Genomic DNA, 13,472 nt, shown 5'->3' with positions numbered 1-13,472 from the left:
TTTTGATTGGTGTTTTACGCCGTACTAATATTTCACTTATACGACGGCGGCCAGCATTATGGTGGGTGGAAACCGGGCACAGCCCGGGGGAAACCCACGACCATCCGCAGGTTGCTGAAGACCTTCCCACTTACGGCCGGAGAGAAAGCCAGCATGAGCTGGACTTGAACTCACAGCGACCGCATTGGTGAGAGGCTCCTGGGTCATTACGCTGCGCTAGCCCGCTAACCGACTGAGCCACGGAGGCCCCCCCCAAAAACATATAGATGACCATTCGGTAACACACTCAGCTGCAAGCTAACGCCAGAACATGCCGATGACCATTCCTTAACACACCCAGCGGCAAGCCAGCGCAAAGACATATAGATGACCATTCCGTAACACACCCAGCGGCAAGCCAGCGCAAAGACATATAGATGACCATTCCGTAACACACCCAGCTGCAAGCCAACGCAAAGACTTCTAGACGACCATTTCGTCAAACCCAGCTGCAAGCCAACGCAAAGACTTGTAGATGACCATTCCAAAATACATGTATACCCATTTTCATGCCAATGCAAAAAAAACTTATAGATGGCCATTCAGAAGCACGCTAACGCCAGAATTTGTCAATGCATAATGAGGTGGCTAAGAACGTAGCTGGCACTTACCACAGAATGGTGAATATGTCAGCGACTTGAAGTTGCAAGACGTAGAATGCTTTTACACGAATGACCTCCTGGTACAGTATGCTAAATAAATAATATGCTTATTCTCAGAACTGATCGGAAATAGCGGATATCTGTCCTCACAATAAGCTAATGGACAGCGTGTAAATGCGTCCAGAATGGCACGACTTGTTATATTATAACAGCTTGATAAGTATTTTTCACCGGAAGTGACGTTGAACGGTCTGGAAATTCCATAATACATATTGGATTATTTTATCTCGTTTACCAGTGTAGATTGCACACGGTATTCACGAGCTTTAATTTAGTCTTTTAGAACATTAAATAAAGTTTCGCACAGACAGAAATCACACCACGGCTTGCAGGTGCAATTCATTGTACGAGCTAGAGAAAGAAAATAAGAACACATGCTTACCCGAAAAGACCACAACGAGTGGCATTATCTTTTAACTGTATGTATTTTAAGGTTAACGCAAAGAAGCAATTGTTGATGCATTTGAAGCCTTGATTCCGTCATCTTTTTACTTTGTTAAGAGGTTATGCTCCTTTAGTATACACATAAGTGGCCATCACTGATGATTTTCAAAATGAGAAGATTAAGACAATATTTTTTTGAAAGTGATACTTTATATGACTTTCAACTCTGTTGCAAGCCATCAAGCAAGGCATTAGTAAGAGACAATTTCACATTTACTGAACCAGTAAAGAACTCCTAACCTTTAATTCCAGTTTATTAACTTTTCCTAAACTATGTATCAATTTTTATGGAAAATCTGAACTTTCTAGTTTGCTCAGGGTAAATTAATATTGACCATGAAGAAAGTTGCGACAAACACCTAACAAAAGTTACACTGTATTTGCGAAACATGAACACACTATACACGTGTTGGGAATATGAATGTAACTTCCACTGTAGACAATTTCCAAGCTATTTAAGAATTCTAACATTCAGACGAATTTTGGAAGTATAGCTCTGATTTAGCCAGCATCGCTTCACACATCTCAGTGGTTTGAGCGCTGAGGGCCTTGATACCTCACAGTCGAACTAAACCATAGTTTAACGCTAAGCTCGGGTAGAAGGTCAACAACATGTCGCCTTATCAATGCCCGTTTGACACAGAGAGCAGCAGACGTCAATCTGGGCTCGGTAGCAACACATACACATCGTCGACTGGATGAAACTTTTCACATGTTTCTTCGTTGTAGCCTTGTGGTGTTTCTTGGTCGAGAAGGCCTTTCGGACATTGTTCTGGTTGGTAATACCACGGCACCATCTGCAACAGGATGACATCTGACTCAGAGAGCAACAGCCACACGTTGTAACACCTTCCCAGCCTCTCTTGGTGGGCATGGCACCAGATAACCCAGTCGTGTCCACAATCTCCGAATCTCTAGCCGTCTTGGCAAAGTCCTCCGGCAGTGGTCGCATCCAGGGTATCAACATCACATTCCCTTCTACCACACCGTTTTCCTCTTCTTTTAAGAAGAGGGAATCACCTTCATCTTGCCGTAAACGCTGTAATAGTGAGCCATCGCGTTTCGTCTTGCCGCTGGTACACAGGGTTGACGAGGACTTGCCGGAGCGTTTGTAATTCCCGGTCTGTGCAACAGATGGAGGCCCCTGCCAAGGATTGCGTGACCTTGCAGCGAGTCCCCAGCCACTAATTATCAGTCCTTTGACGGGCTGGTTGTTGTTTTCCTCTAGCCAATTTGCTGCTTGGCTTTCTAAAATAAAATGCATAGTTCAAGAAAGTCAAGAAAACGGTATACAAGACGCTGAAGTGTTTTTTAACAATTGGACTTTGGGCAGAGGAAAAACAACGTTTGTAAAAGAAATGCAAAGAAACAGAAACGGCTAATCCAAAGAAATTGCTAATTCCTACGTTTTTTTTTTAATTTATTGAACTTTCGCGCTTGGCCAAGATATCTGTATCAATAAGGTTATGTAGTTTGCTGAAATCACAGTATGACTTGCCTTTTATATATAATTTTTTATACATTAAATTTGCTATATTACACGGTAACTAAAGTCATTTAAATAATGGGATATCACACATCAATGGAATTCTTCTAAATTATTCCATTGAGGAACATCATCGCAAAAAATTTACCAATGACATGGGGATATTCCCTTAGGATGAAATGTAGTCCTTACCTGAATTCGCACTGGTTATTATATGACTCACTAGGAGGAAAAAACTGAAATAAAGACAAATAACATAAGAATTTCCTTAATCGTAAATTATATGCATTTGGAGATATAATTATGTCTTTCTTACCCATAAAGCATAGTTATTAAATAGTCCATAGGTAAACGAACGCAATTTACGGTGTAAAAATCTAAGGTGATCATTTATACATTAGAAATAATACTCATTCACCACCATTAATTCAGTCAGCACTTTCTCCATTATAGTAATGATGTCTCGATGCTTTCCGCTTTCTCCACCAATGAGATTTGTCAGCTGGAGGGCAAGTCAAATTGGGTCAAATTTACTGGGGATTTGGCTGCCGTTTAGATCACGAAAACAAGTCGCTATCCAGAAGCAAACGTCCATTGGCCGATACGACCCATATTCGGCTTGATGTGTACAAAGGCTGTTCCTCTGATATACTACAGACTAAAGGTGTCTCTAATTTATCATGGATAGATTCGTGATCAATGAGGAAACCCCTCTGAAAGGCATACTTACAGTTTATACAGATTGCACCCATTTTTAGAAAGATTGGAATCTGTCCCTTATTTTATAATGAAATTGCAGATCTTTGAAGCTAGCTCACAGAATTATCAACAAACATTCTGAAAATTCATGCAGTATCTCTGGATTACAGTGTTTATTACAGTTCAAAGATGGTAAGCTGCGAGATCTGGAGACTGACACTAACCATATGAAGTATACTTATTAAGGACAATCACAGAAAAATGTAAAATATCTCAAAATTATGGCCAAATACAGTTACACACTTTTGTGCTACGTTCTGAAATCCTCTCAAACGCTATACTCACACCAGGCCTATACTATCCGTCGAAATCACCTCAGACGGCATACTCAGGCCAGCCCTACACTATCCTTCCAAATCACCTCAAACGGTATACTCAGACCAGCCCCACACTATCCTTCCAAATCACCTCAAACGGTATACTCAGACCAGCCCCACACTATCCTTCCAAATCACCTCAAACGGTATACTCAGACCTGACCTACACTATCCTTCCAAATCACCTCAAACGGTATACTCAGACCAGCCCCACACTATCCTTCCAAATCACCTCAAACGGTATACTCACACCTGACCTACACTATCCTTCCAAATCACCTCAAACGGTATACTCAGACCTGACCTACACTTTCCTTCCAAATCACCTCAAATGGTACACTCAGACAAGCCCCACACTATCCTTCCAAATCACCTCAAACGGCATACTCAGACCTGACCTACACTATCCTTCCAAAAACACCTCAAACGGTATACTCAGACCTGACCTACACTATCCTTTCAAATCACCTCAAACAGAATACTCAGACCTGATCTTAAGCCAGTTCTGATGTGTTCCTGTAGTACCCTCGACCTCTTCTATCTTGAGCCAGTTCTGAAGTGTTCCTGTAAACCACCAAACTCCTCTATCTTGATCCATTTCTGAGGTGTTCCTGCAGTAGACCCGACCCTTTCTATCTTAACCCAGTTCTGAAGTGTTCCTAAAGTACATCGGACCCCTTCTATCTTGAGCCAGTTCTGAAGCGAATCCGCAAGGCTGCAGGCTTTACATCGTAGAAAACATTATTGTGACTGTCAGCCCATCACTGTTGATTTTGTATCCCAGGGAAGTCATGTAGCATCACCTTCAGACCTTTCTTAAGCCAGATGTACATGTAGAACTACAGTGTTTATCTTACCTAGAAAAGCACATAAACACTTTTTAAGCCACATGTTCACTGTCCATGCCAGTCACGTAACCACGCACATAAACGCCTTTTCAGCCACATGTACAGTGTCCATGTCAGTCACCAAGAAAAGAACATAAACGCTTTTTAAGCCACATGTTCACTGTCCATGCCAGTCACGTAACCACGCACAGAAACGCCTTTTCAGCCACATGTACAGTGTTCATGTCAGTCACCAAGAAAAGCACATAAACGCTTTTTAATTCACATGAACACTGTTCATGTCAGTCACCTATAGCATTGTATATAAACGTACAGTGCACACATAAACACTTGTGTTGTATGAACACAAACTTGTATTTTCTTTGCATCAAAAGTGTTTTGTCATATTTGTACAACTCTGTCTTGTGTTGAATTAACACATAGGTAAGATCTAGTTCACAGCCTAGACGACGTCCATATATAGTAAAATTGGTGTCTTCATTGTAGCAGGGCCGCCCGACGGTGAATTCCATTCGTCGACGGCTTCGCGATCTTCTGGACAAGTTTGTCTCTTTCGGAGACGTACATGTATAGGCCAACAAGTGGTATAATTCCTTGCTTTTGTGTCCAACTCACAACTACATGACAACGGCATTTTGCACGTGAAACTATTGCATTTCTTGCTGTCCGTTTTTACGTATTAGTCACGGAATATAGTAAAAGGTTTAGCATACCAAGAAGTCAATCGAGTAGATATGACGTCACGCGCCGTTAGCACAAACAAACTTTCATGTTTCAATGAAAATTTCAGAATTATTGGTTGCAAAGCCTGCCGACTCGCCATGTATTAATATGATTTTAGGTGTTGTGTATCGTGTATGCAGCGATCGATCTTAAGGTACCTAAATACTAGTATATTGCGGTAAATCTTCCAACCTAAGGATGGCAGCGGTCTCCGCGCATCAGTATAAATATAAGCCATCCTTAGACCATTTTTGGTCCATAGATATACATATATGTTAAATGCCATAAATGAATAACTTTTGTAAAAAGCAGAACTTTGTTCTCACAATAAAATATACCCTGTCCAAGAACCATCCATTGTATAACGTTGTATTCATGTATGCTGCATTCACCTTTGCATAAAAAATAGCATGTGAAATTTTCATATACGGGAGGGAAAATGTTAGTACACATTCGTAGGCCAAATAAACCGTGCAGGTGTAAAAGGCTGCTGTACATGATGTATGAAGGCCAAGATATTACGCCTCTGCGAAAACTTTTTTAAAATATTTATCTGATCAACCAGAGTGTGAATTACAATGAAGTAACAATATTATTCCATAACTTTATGTTCGTCAGAGAACAAACTTTACCACATAGGCCTACCCCTTTACGATATATAGTGTTTTTTATGCCGGAAAAGTCTTACCTGACAAGGAGCTGCATGTTGACCGCTTTCTTCCTGTGCTTGGCGCTCACAATTCGGACTAGATATATTAACGTGGCAGAGTGTAAAGCTGGCGGACGATGACTGTGGCAATGACACTCGTTGTTTCACACTTCTGACTAACGTATTGCTCGAGATTCGTTTCAGTTTACGGCGAGTTAAAATGGTTTAAAACGGCTCCGCTGCCTTTCGGCGTAATAAACGTGCGGCATTCTAATTATCGGGTTGTCCAGTGGGAGGGTTGATAATTCCGCCCCAACCCTGGGGACACCTGCATCAAGGAGTCACTGTGACCATATAGTTTTATAATTCCACCTTCCTTATACCGGACAACTTGTGGATCTCCTGACGTTGGAGATGACGTGAGGCTGGTGGAGGCATCACAGGAGCATATTATAATCATTTTTAGGGAGGTGTCGTTCAGTAACAACCAGTGCTTTTTTTCTTCTTTTATTTACGCAAAAAAGCTACCTATAGTAACATTGGAACGGCGTGGCATATGCCCTTGCGAAAACATACTGCAGCTTCCGATAAAAATTATAGATCTCGTGAGGCTAGGCAGGCGAGTGTAGGCCTAAATATATGTATACGTAATACTGGTGTGGAAGATCACTCGATTGCAAGTGCGTGACATTTTTACAAGGATAGGCCTCCGTACAACTGGCGTTTTGATATGACAATGTTTACGAATGGCGCATTTGCATCAAATGGAAGAAGGCCTTAATATCACATTTAAAAGATTTATTATGATAGGGCCAAGCTATAGGTCTAGATAAATGTAGGCCTAGGTAGGGTCTATATACCTCTGCTTGGGGGTAATTTACTCTGTTTTAGTCTTTACTTTCCGCTATAGGCCTTACAAGCGGTATTTTAAAGACATCAGAATGGTAACAAGTCGCGTCATGATACATACATAATTTCTTAATAGAACAGGAGTATGCGGAAGTTTGGCGGCAGACTTTGTGATGGAGCTCTTCAGTTAGTGAAGGTAGATAAAATCATCTGTTTACGGGCCGGTAACATGGACCATGTGTGTGAGAGGATCCATAGAGCTCTGTCATTTAGAAATGAAGGACATTGGTTAAATTGTGCAACAGGAGTGTGAGATCATGTGATCAAAGGCAAAGTACAAAATGATGCTTTTGTCAAGATTGCTGTCAAGAGTTAAGAGAGGTCAAGGGAACTGCACAAGGGTATGACACTGATATGCTTGACAGCCTTGGGTCATCCTTGGTCAGGTTTTGCTTTCTGTTTCAGATTTCACCTGGTGGATTTTGCTTGGTCATGGTAGATCTGGTGAAATTTGTTCTTATGTACTTTAATTATGCATAATTAATAACAGGACACAGGACAGTGACAATAGTTAGAACATATTATATATATATATATATGTATATATAGGCTGTTCTACCATATTTACACCCTCCTTTAACACAGAGGTAATTGAGATGAGTGAGCTGGTGTCACAGTATAAAATTTTGAAAATAAAAACAAAAGCTAAAGAAGGTACGATTCCAGGATAATTTATAAACTCGGCCTATTTTTCAGAATTTTTAGGAAAGTTAAATTGAAACGAAACAAATTGAAAGAGGCTGATATTTTTTTCCCTCTAGTAAATGCATGCACTGTTATGCTCTTGCCAGATTTCACCCCACTCTTTCCAGTATCCACAGAAGAAGAAAACTAAATAGCCTTCTAGACTGTCGTTTAATTGTCACCTCAGCTTATGCTGGCTTCCGCCCCCGGCCGTATGTGGAAAGTTCTGCCAGCATCCTGCGGATGGTCCTGGATTTACACCTGGCTTTGCCTGTTTTCCTCCAACCATTATGCTGGCCGACATTGTATAAGTAAAATATTCTTCAGTTTGGCGTAAAACACAAATCAAATAAATAAGTAAATAATTTTCAACAAAGTTTAATTATAATCTTATATCACAATGAAATAAAAGGTTGTATCAATATGTAAGCCCAGTGGACTTCTTAATACTTAATTGGTTACAGTGATGTACAGGTTGTAAGCTCTAAACATGATCAGCTTGAAAGAAATGGCAAGAAACATACCTGGCTATGTGCTTTTGAAAAATTAACAGAAAATAAAAGCCACTAAGAATGTTTCAAAAGGTATGTTAAGAGCAAAGTGTATGTAACTCATTTTTTTTTTAGAAATTAAGGGTTTATGATAATTCTATGAAATAGATGTTCCACTGTCATATTGCAGTAAAATGCATATATTGTGGTCGCATAATGCCACGTGTTTGTTGCAGTTCATTACCAGTAAGGCCAAGGAGAATGAAGCAATGTTGGACGCAGCTTATACCGATGAGGAGAAAGCAAACATTTTGGACTGTTTCAACAAATGCTCAGAGACAGAACTGATGTTCACAAAACAATTGAACAAAGTCAAGGCGTCCGCAGTTGTCAGTTACCGGTCCAAATATGGGAACTTTGATAATCTATCAACTGTTTTGAAAGTGCCTGGTATTGGTATACTTGGCCTTCAGAAACTGTGCAGCACATTGAAAGACAAAAACGCTTTAGCTGTACAAAAACTAAAGCATCTTTCAGCTGTAGAGACCGTGAGGTGCTACCCTAACCTGGCTAAGAGTGAATGTAAGGTATGGAAAGAATCTTCTGTAGACTACTACTATATCAGCATTTTGACACAATTGTAAACATTTATATTGGATAAATGAGCAAATATGTTTTCTAAATGACTAAGAAAAGATGTGGTATTTTTTGTTGGATGAATTTGGGCACCTGTTCTTATATCATGTGTGATTCATTTTGATACCAGAACTAAAAAAGAGTATACCCTGTTACAGTTTATTTTTTAAATGCTGTCCTAAGGTTGTGAATAGATGGATTAGTATATGTATGCTAATTCATTGAACTGAAGATAATAAGTCTTACAAAGTACCCATGTGACTACATGTCTCATAATCCATACTTAGTAAAATTTCTTATTATTTATTTGTTTATTTTTCGGTGCCTTTTTTTCTTCTTGTGACCAGGCAGTAGATAGTATAATATCTCTTGAGCTTCAAGCGGATCGCCTGAGCTGGGTTAAGATGAACAGAGACTTGGAGGTGGAGCAGTGGAGACAGTCTGTCCTCTTTGATAAACCATACCCACGCTTTGATCATGTCATCTATTTGAACCAGGTAAAGCCAGCCCCAGCACTAACATCTACATCTGTCTATATCAGACCTTTAATTATCCTAGAAATGACCTTACCGATATGAGTGATAAACTGTATGACATTACCTAAAGTCACCCACATGAGCAAGCTTTCAGATAATCTGAATTCTGTTTCAATTTTTCTTCGGTCCTTGCCATGGATTGCTATGGATTTTCTTATGTAAATTTGTATTGTTTCCATTAGGATCATAAAGAAAGACTTCAATTACTGAGTATAGACAGCCTTACAAAAGTATCAGTGTTAAGTCAAGCACTAATCTACTGAAACATCTCTAATATGAAAGACTACAGTATGGATTGTAAAACCGGTGCAGCGACAATAGTATAAGACAGATGTTAAGATAAATAGGTTGTATGACTGCGGATGAAGGTAAAGAAGAAAAAAATGGCTGTCTTCATTTGTTTCTGTTAACATATGTAAAAATGTTTAATAATCTCTTTGTTCTGCTTGTAGGTACAGGACTTTGTGAGCTCTCTGCCTAGCTGTAGTCTGTACACCCTGGAAAACAAGCAGCTCCGTGTGCCCAGTCTCAAGGTTGTGCCGTTGATTGTCAACCTAAAGTGTCTAGAGACAATGCTGATCACTGTCTTGAATAATGACGTGTCTGATGCAAAAAAACATCGAGTGCATCTGATCAAGCCCACAATGATTAGTCGATACTTTAACTTATTAGTGGGCGGAGAACGTGTCAGTGGCCAGCATGTGGTCAGAGACATTTTACTCGGCCAATCAGAGATAGTGACTGATGTGGTCATACCGGCTAAACTCAGAGACAGTTATTTCAGACATGAGAGCTTTGAGCAGGAGAGACTTAGTAGCTGCCTACTGCAGGCTATAGCCTTCTTAAAACTCATAGTGTGTAAAAATGATCAAACTGATTAATAATGGCTTTTTAATATAGCTAATGGCAGCACAGATCTGGTATTTTTCCAGCAAAATTAGGATTTCCAGCCAAAAGAGAATTCATGTCCAAATTAAAGAATGATTTGTTTGACTAATTATGCTGTGGACCTTATCATTTTGCCCGTAAAATTTCATGGAAAAATAATATTAAATATGACAGAAACTGACCGTACACTGAATGATAGAAGCCACCAAACTGCAGCGGCTCTACAAATGATGCACATAATTATTAAAGTAAAAGATATAAAACTTTGATAATGTGGAAGCAGAAGCCTTAGATTTGCAGTGGATTCAAAGTTTGTCTGTGGCACAGGTCTATTAAATTTCTCCACTTTGTTTAAGAGATGGCACAATTTACCATACACAAAAAATAAACCTATCTATGTGTAACATAAATTTGTTGTGTATTTATAAACTCATAAATTTAACATTGATTACACCAAGAAAAAACTTTTTTGTCACATTATTACAGCTGGGATCAAAGTAAAATTTTATGAAGAATTTGAACCCATGAACCACTTCTTGATATAATGTGTAATGTATAATACTTCAAATGCTGTATTTCACCTAGCTTTTTCGAAGTGTTGGCGTCAGAAGTATCAGTTGTCATTGTCAGTGTGCTAAACAGAGTGGCGGTGTGTCAACGGTATCCTCACTGGCCATATCTAATATAATGTATGTTAACTACAAGTATATATGTATGGTTCACAGAAAAGTGGCTAAGTATCAGGATCATACTGGAATAATTTGGGTTCATTTAAGAATTTTTGTGTTCCAAATTCAGATGAATGTTAAGTAAGTAGTAAGCAGGATAAATACCTGAGATTTCATAGCATACTTGTGCCTTCCACTAGGTTCCTGTTATTATGGAAACAGTAGTACCGTAATTCTTCAATCTTTTCGCATGTTTGCAAGGTGTTTATTCAAGCATATTCTGAAGGCATTATTCTGTGTAGCCTGAGAATATTATACTTTTGTGAAGCCCTGAAACCGACTAATCCAACCAATGTAGTTTCGTCTCCAAAATCAAATTTAAAATGTGTATAAATTGTACTGAGAGTTGCTCTGTCATATGCGAAAGGGTTGAGGAATTAGTGTAAGTCATGTTAGCCCCAACAAGATTGCTGTTTGTTTACAGACAACGGTCAACCGTCCGAGCAATCCATAGCCCCATTCTCCTGTGTCTCCCGCAAGCCATACAAGTCGACAAACACATGTCACCCATTAACTAAATGTTACTACACAGAAATGTCGAATATTTTATCATAAAGCCTGTTTGGGTTGATCGACTCGAAGAAAAGGCTCAAATACGCATGTTATACGAATTTAAACGCATTCCTGGCGTATTTTAACGGATGACGCTTCTCAAACGTGGAAGCTTTCAGAAAGTAAGCTCAGAGAGAGCCATAGGGGCTTATACTGTCTTGTCCGATTCCTTGTCTGTGTATGCAGTAACGGATGACTCGTCGAAGTCGGGTTTGACCAGTTTATTTCCATAAAAGGAACCGAAGAAGCCCAAATTTACCATGCGCCGGAACGAATGTTCCTCCCACGGAAACGCTTGAACTCGAGTGTAAGCAATGGTGAGCATGTGGGGGAAGTAATAAAGATAGGTGTTGCACTACTAGCATACCGCTTTGGCACGCTAATCGGTATCAAAACGTTTCTTCTTCTTTGAGCATTCTAGATACATGAAAAAAGTGTAGCTTTCCATTTTAACAGTTAAATATACGCCGCCGATTTTTTTTCAGCGCATGCAGACTTAAAGCTGCATCGATGTTAAAATGTGGAAGCGAGCGCGTTAGCGCAGCCTAATGACCCAGGAGCCTCCCACCAGTGCAGTCGCTGTGAGTTCAAGACCAGCTCATGCTAGGCTTCCTCTACGGCCGTACGTGGGAAGGTTTGCCAGGAACGTGCGGATGGCCGTGGGTTTCCCCAGAGCTCTGCCCGGTTTCCTCCAACCATAAAGCTGGCCGTATTGTATACGTGAAATATTCTTGAGTACGGCGTAAATCACCAATCAAATAAATAAATAAAATGTGGAAGCGTTGTTGGCTGTGACAGCAGGTTCAAATATCAAAATCGTCACTGCCAAGATTTCTCGGCTGTAAGAAATCTGGCGTACCAGATCTACTGCCAAGCGAATCCAGGACAGAGGGACAGCTGTCATCACTTCTGTTCCACAACTGCACTAGGCCAGATATCCAGTGTACCAGATCTACTGTCAAGCAGATCTAGGACGTGTCCCCCAAAACAGCTATCACCACACCTCTTCCTCACCTTCACTAGGCCAGGTTTATACAGGTATACTAAAGGCATTAGCAAGGAGAGAAAAGCTCAATGTAATTCAGGATGTATGCTCCATAACAGTTGTTCTCCCATCTGTTTATTTCATACCTTGACAACACCTGTATAAATCTCACATCTGTTCAGTTTATATCTTGACAAAAGCTATATAAATCTCCATTCTGTTCATTTGATACTTTAACAACTACATGTGTATAAGCATCCGTTCTGTCCATTGCATACCTTAACACCTACGGTGTATAAATCTCCCTTCTGTTTATTACATATCCTGACGACAACTATATATAAATTTCCATTCTGTTTATTGGATACCTTGACAACAGCTATATAAAAATCCCTCTTCCCTTTATTTCATACCTTGGCAACACGTATATAAATTTTCCTTCTTTTCATATCATACCTTGACAACACCTATACAAATCTTCCTTCTGTTCATTCCACACCTTAACAACGCCCATATAAGTCTTCCCTCTGTTCATTCCTTACCTTGACAACAGATATATGTCTCCTGCCTTGACAAGCCATGTATAAATCCTTGTATAAATAACCCTTCTGTTCATTTCATACCTTGACAAAACCTATGTAAATTCCACGTTTGTTCATTTCATACCTTGATGACAACATTTGTGTAAATCTCCCTTCAGTTCATTTCATGTCTTGATGACACCTAGCTATGTAAATCTCCCATCTGTTCTATTCATACCTTGACAACACCTATATAAATCCCACTTCTGTTCATTTTATAGCTTGGCAACACTTGACCAGCTCTGCAAACTGTAGGTTCAGGAACGGCTTACAAATTCAGAGGATGAGAAATGCGAATAGAAAATAACGCGACCTAGTCTAATTATACGGATGCGGTCAACGGATGCCTTGTTATAACTTAGGCCTATAATAATTTGATTTACAGGTGTACACATGTTTATTGATAAGTGTTGTACCTCAAGAATGTTTTATGCAAGACATAAGTGTATCTTACTAATGAAGGCGATTCTGGCCCACTGTCGGCATACTCTGTCTCAGATATGTGAACGTCAAGCTGTAACCATCAAGTGTCTCAGAGAAAGAATGGAAAGACCT

At 39.7% G+C, this 13,472-nt stretch overlaps 1 protein-coding gene across 4 annotated transcripts; it reads left to right on the top strand.

The window, feature by feature from the left end:
• The first annotated feature begins 7,010 nt into the window (after nt 1-7,010).
• Nucleotides 7,011-10,438, top strand: LOC135461448 (transcription elongation factor, mitochondrial-like). 4 transcript variants are annotated; one of them, XM_064738556.1, is made up of 5 exons: nt 7,060-7,177; nt 7,628-7,831; nt 8,248-8,598; nt 8,995-9,144; nt 9,636-10,438. In XM_064738556.1, exons 3-5 carry the CDS (start codon nt 8,281-8,283, stop codon nt 10,062-10,064), a joined length of 897 nt encoding a protein of 298 aa, XP_064594626.1. In that variant the 5' UTR covers nt 7,060-7,177; nt 7,628-7,831; nt 8,248-8,280; the 3' UTR covers nt 10,065-10,438. The 4 variants fall into 4 exon arrangements, with proteins under 4 accessions (XP_064594622.1, XP_064594625.1, XP_064594626.1 ...); XM_064738552.1 differs by lacking the exon at nt 7,628-7,831 and having other exon boundaries at nt 7,011-7,177; XM_064738555.1 differs by having other exon boundaries at nt 7,057-7,177; nt 7,649-8,598.
• The last annotated feature ends 3,034 nt before the right edge of the window (nt 10,439-13,472 follow it).

Source organism: Liolophura sinensis, chromosome 1 (genome assembly GCF_032854445.1).
Source record: "Liolophura sinensis isolate JHLJ2023 chromosome 1, CUHK_Ljap_v2, whole genome shotgun sequence".
NCBI classification, from domain to species: domain Eukaryota; kingdom Metazoa; phylum Mollusca; class Polyplacophora; order Chitonida; family Chitonidae; genus Liolophura; species Liolophura sinensis.
Note: the sequence above shows the minus strand (reverse complement) of the source record. Positions and strands in the feature narration are given on the sequence as shown.

Excerpts from the sequence above, each read along its gene's own strand:
- LOC135461448 (XM_064738552.1), top strand. The coding sequence starts at position 7,118 with ATGATGCTTTTGTCAAGATTGCTGTCAAGAGTTAAGAGAGGTCAAGGG. Across the intron at positions 8,599-8,994 it reads TGGCTAAGAGTGAATGTAAG|GCAGTAGATAGTATAATATC; the intron begins GTATGGAAAGAA and ends TCTTGTGACCAG. Across the intron at positions 9,145-9,635 it reads ATGTCATCTATTTGAACCAG|GTACAGGACTTTGTGAGCTC; the intron begins GTAAAGCCAGCC and ends TTCTGCTTGTAG.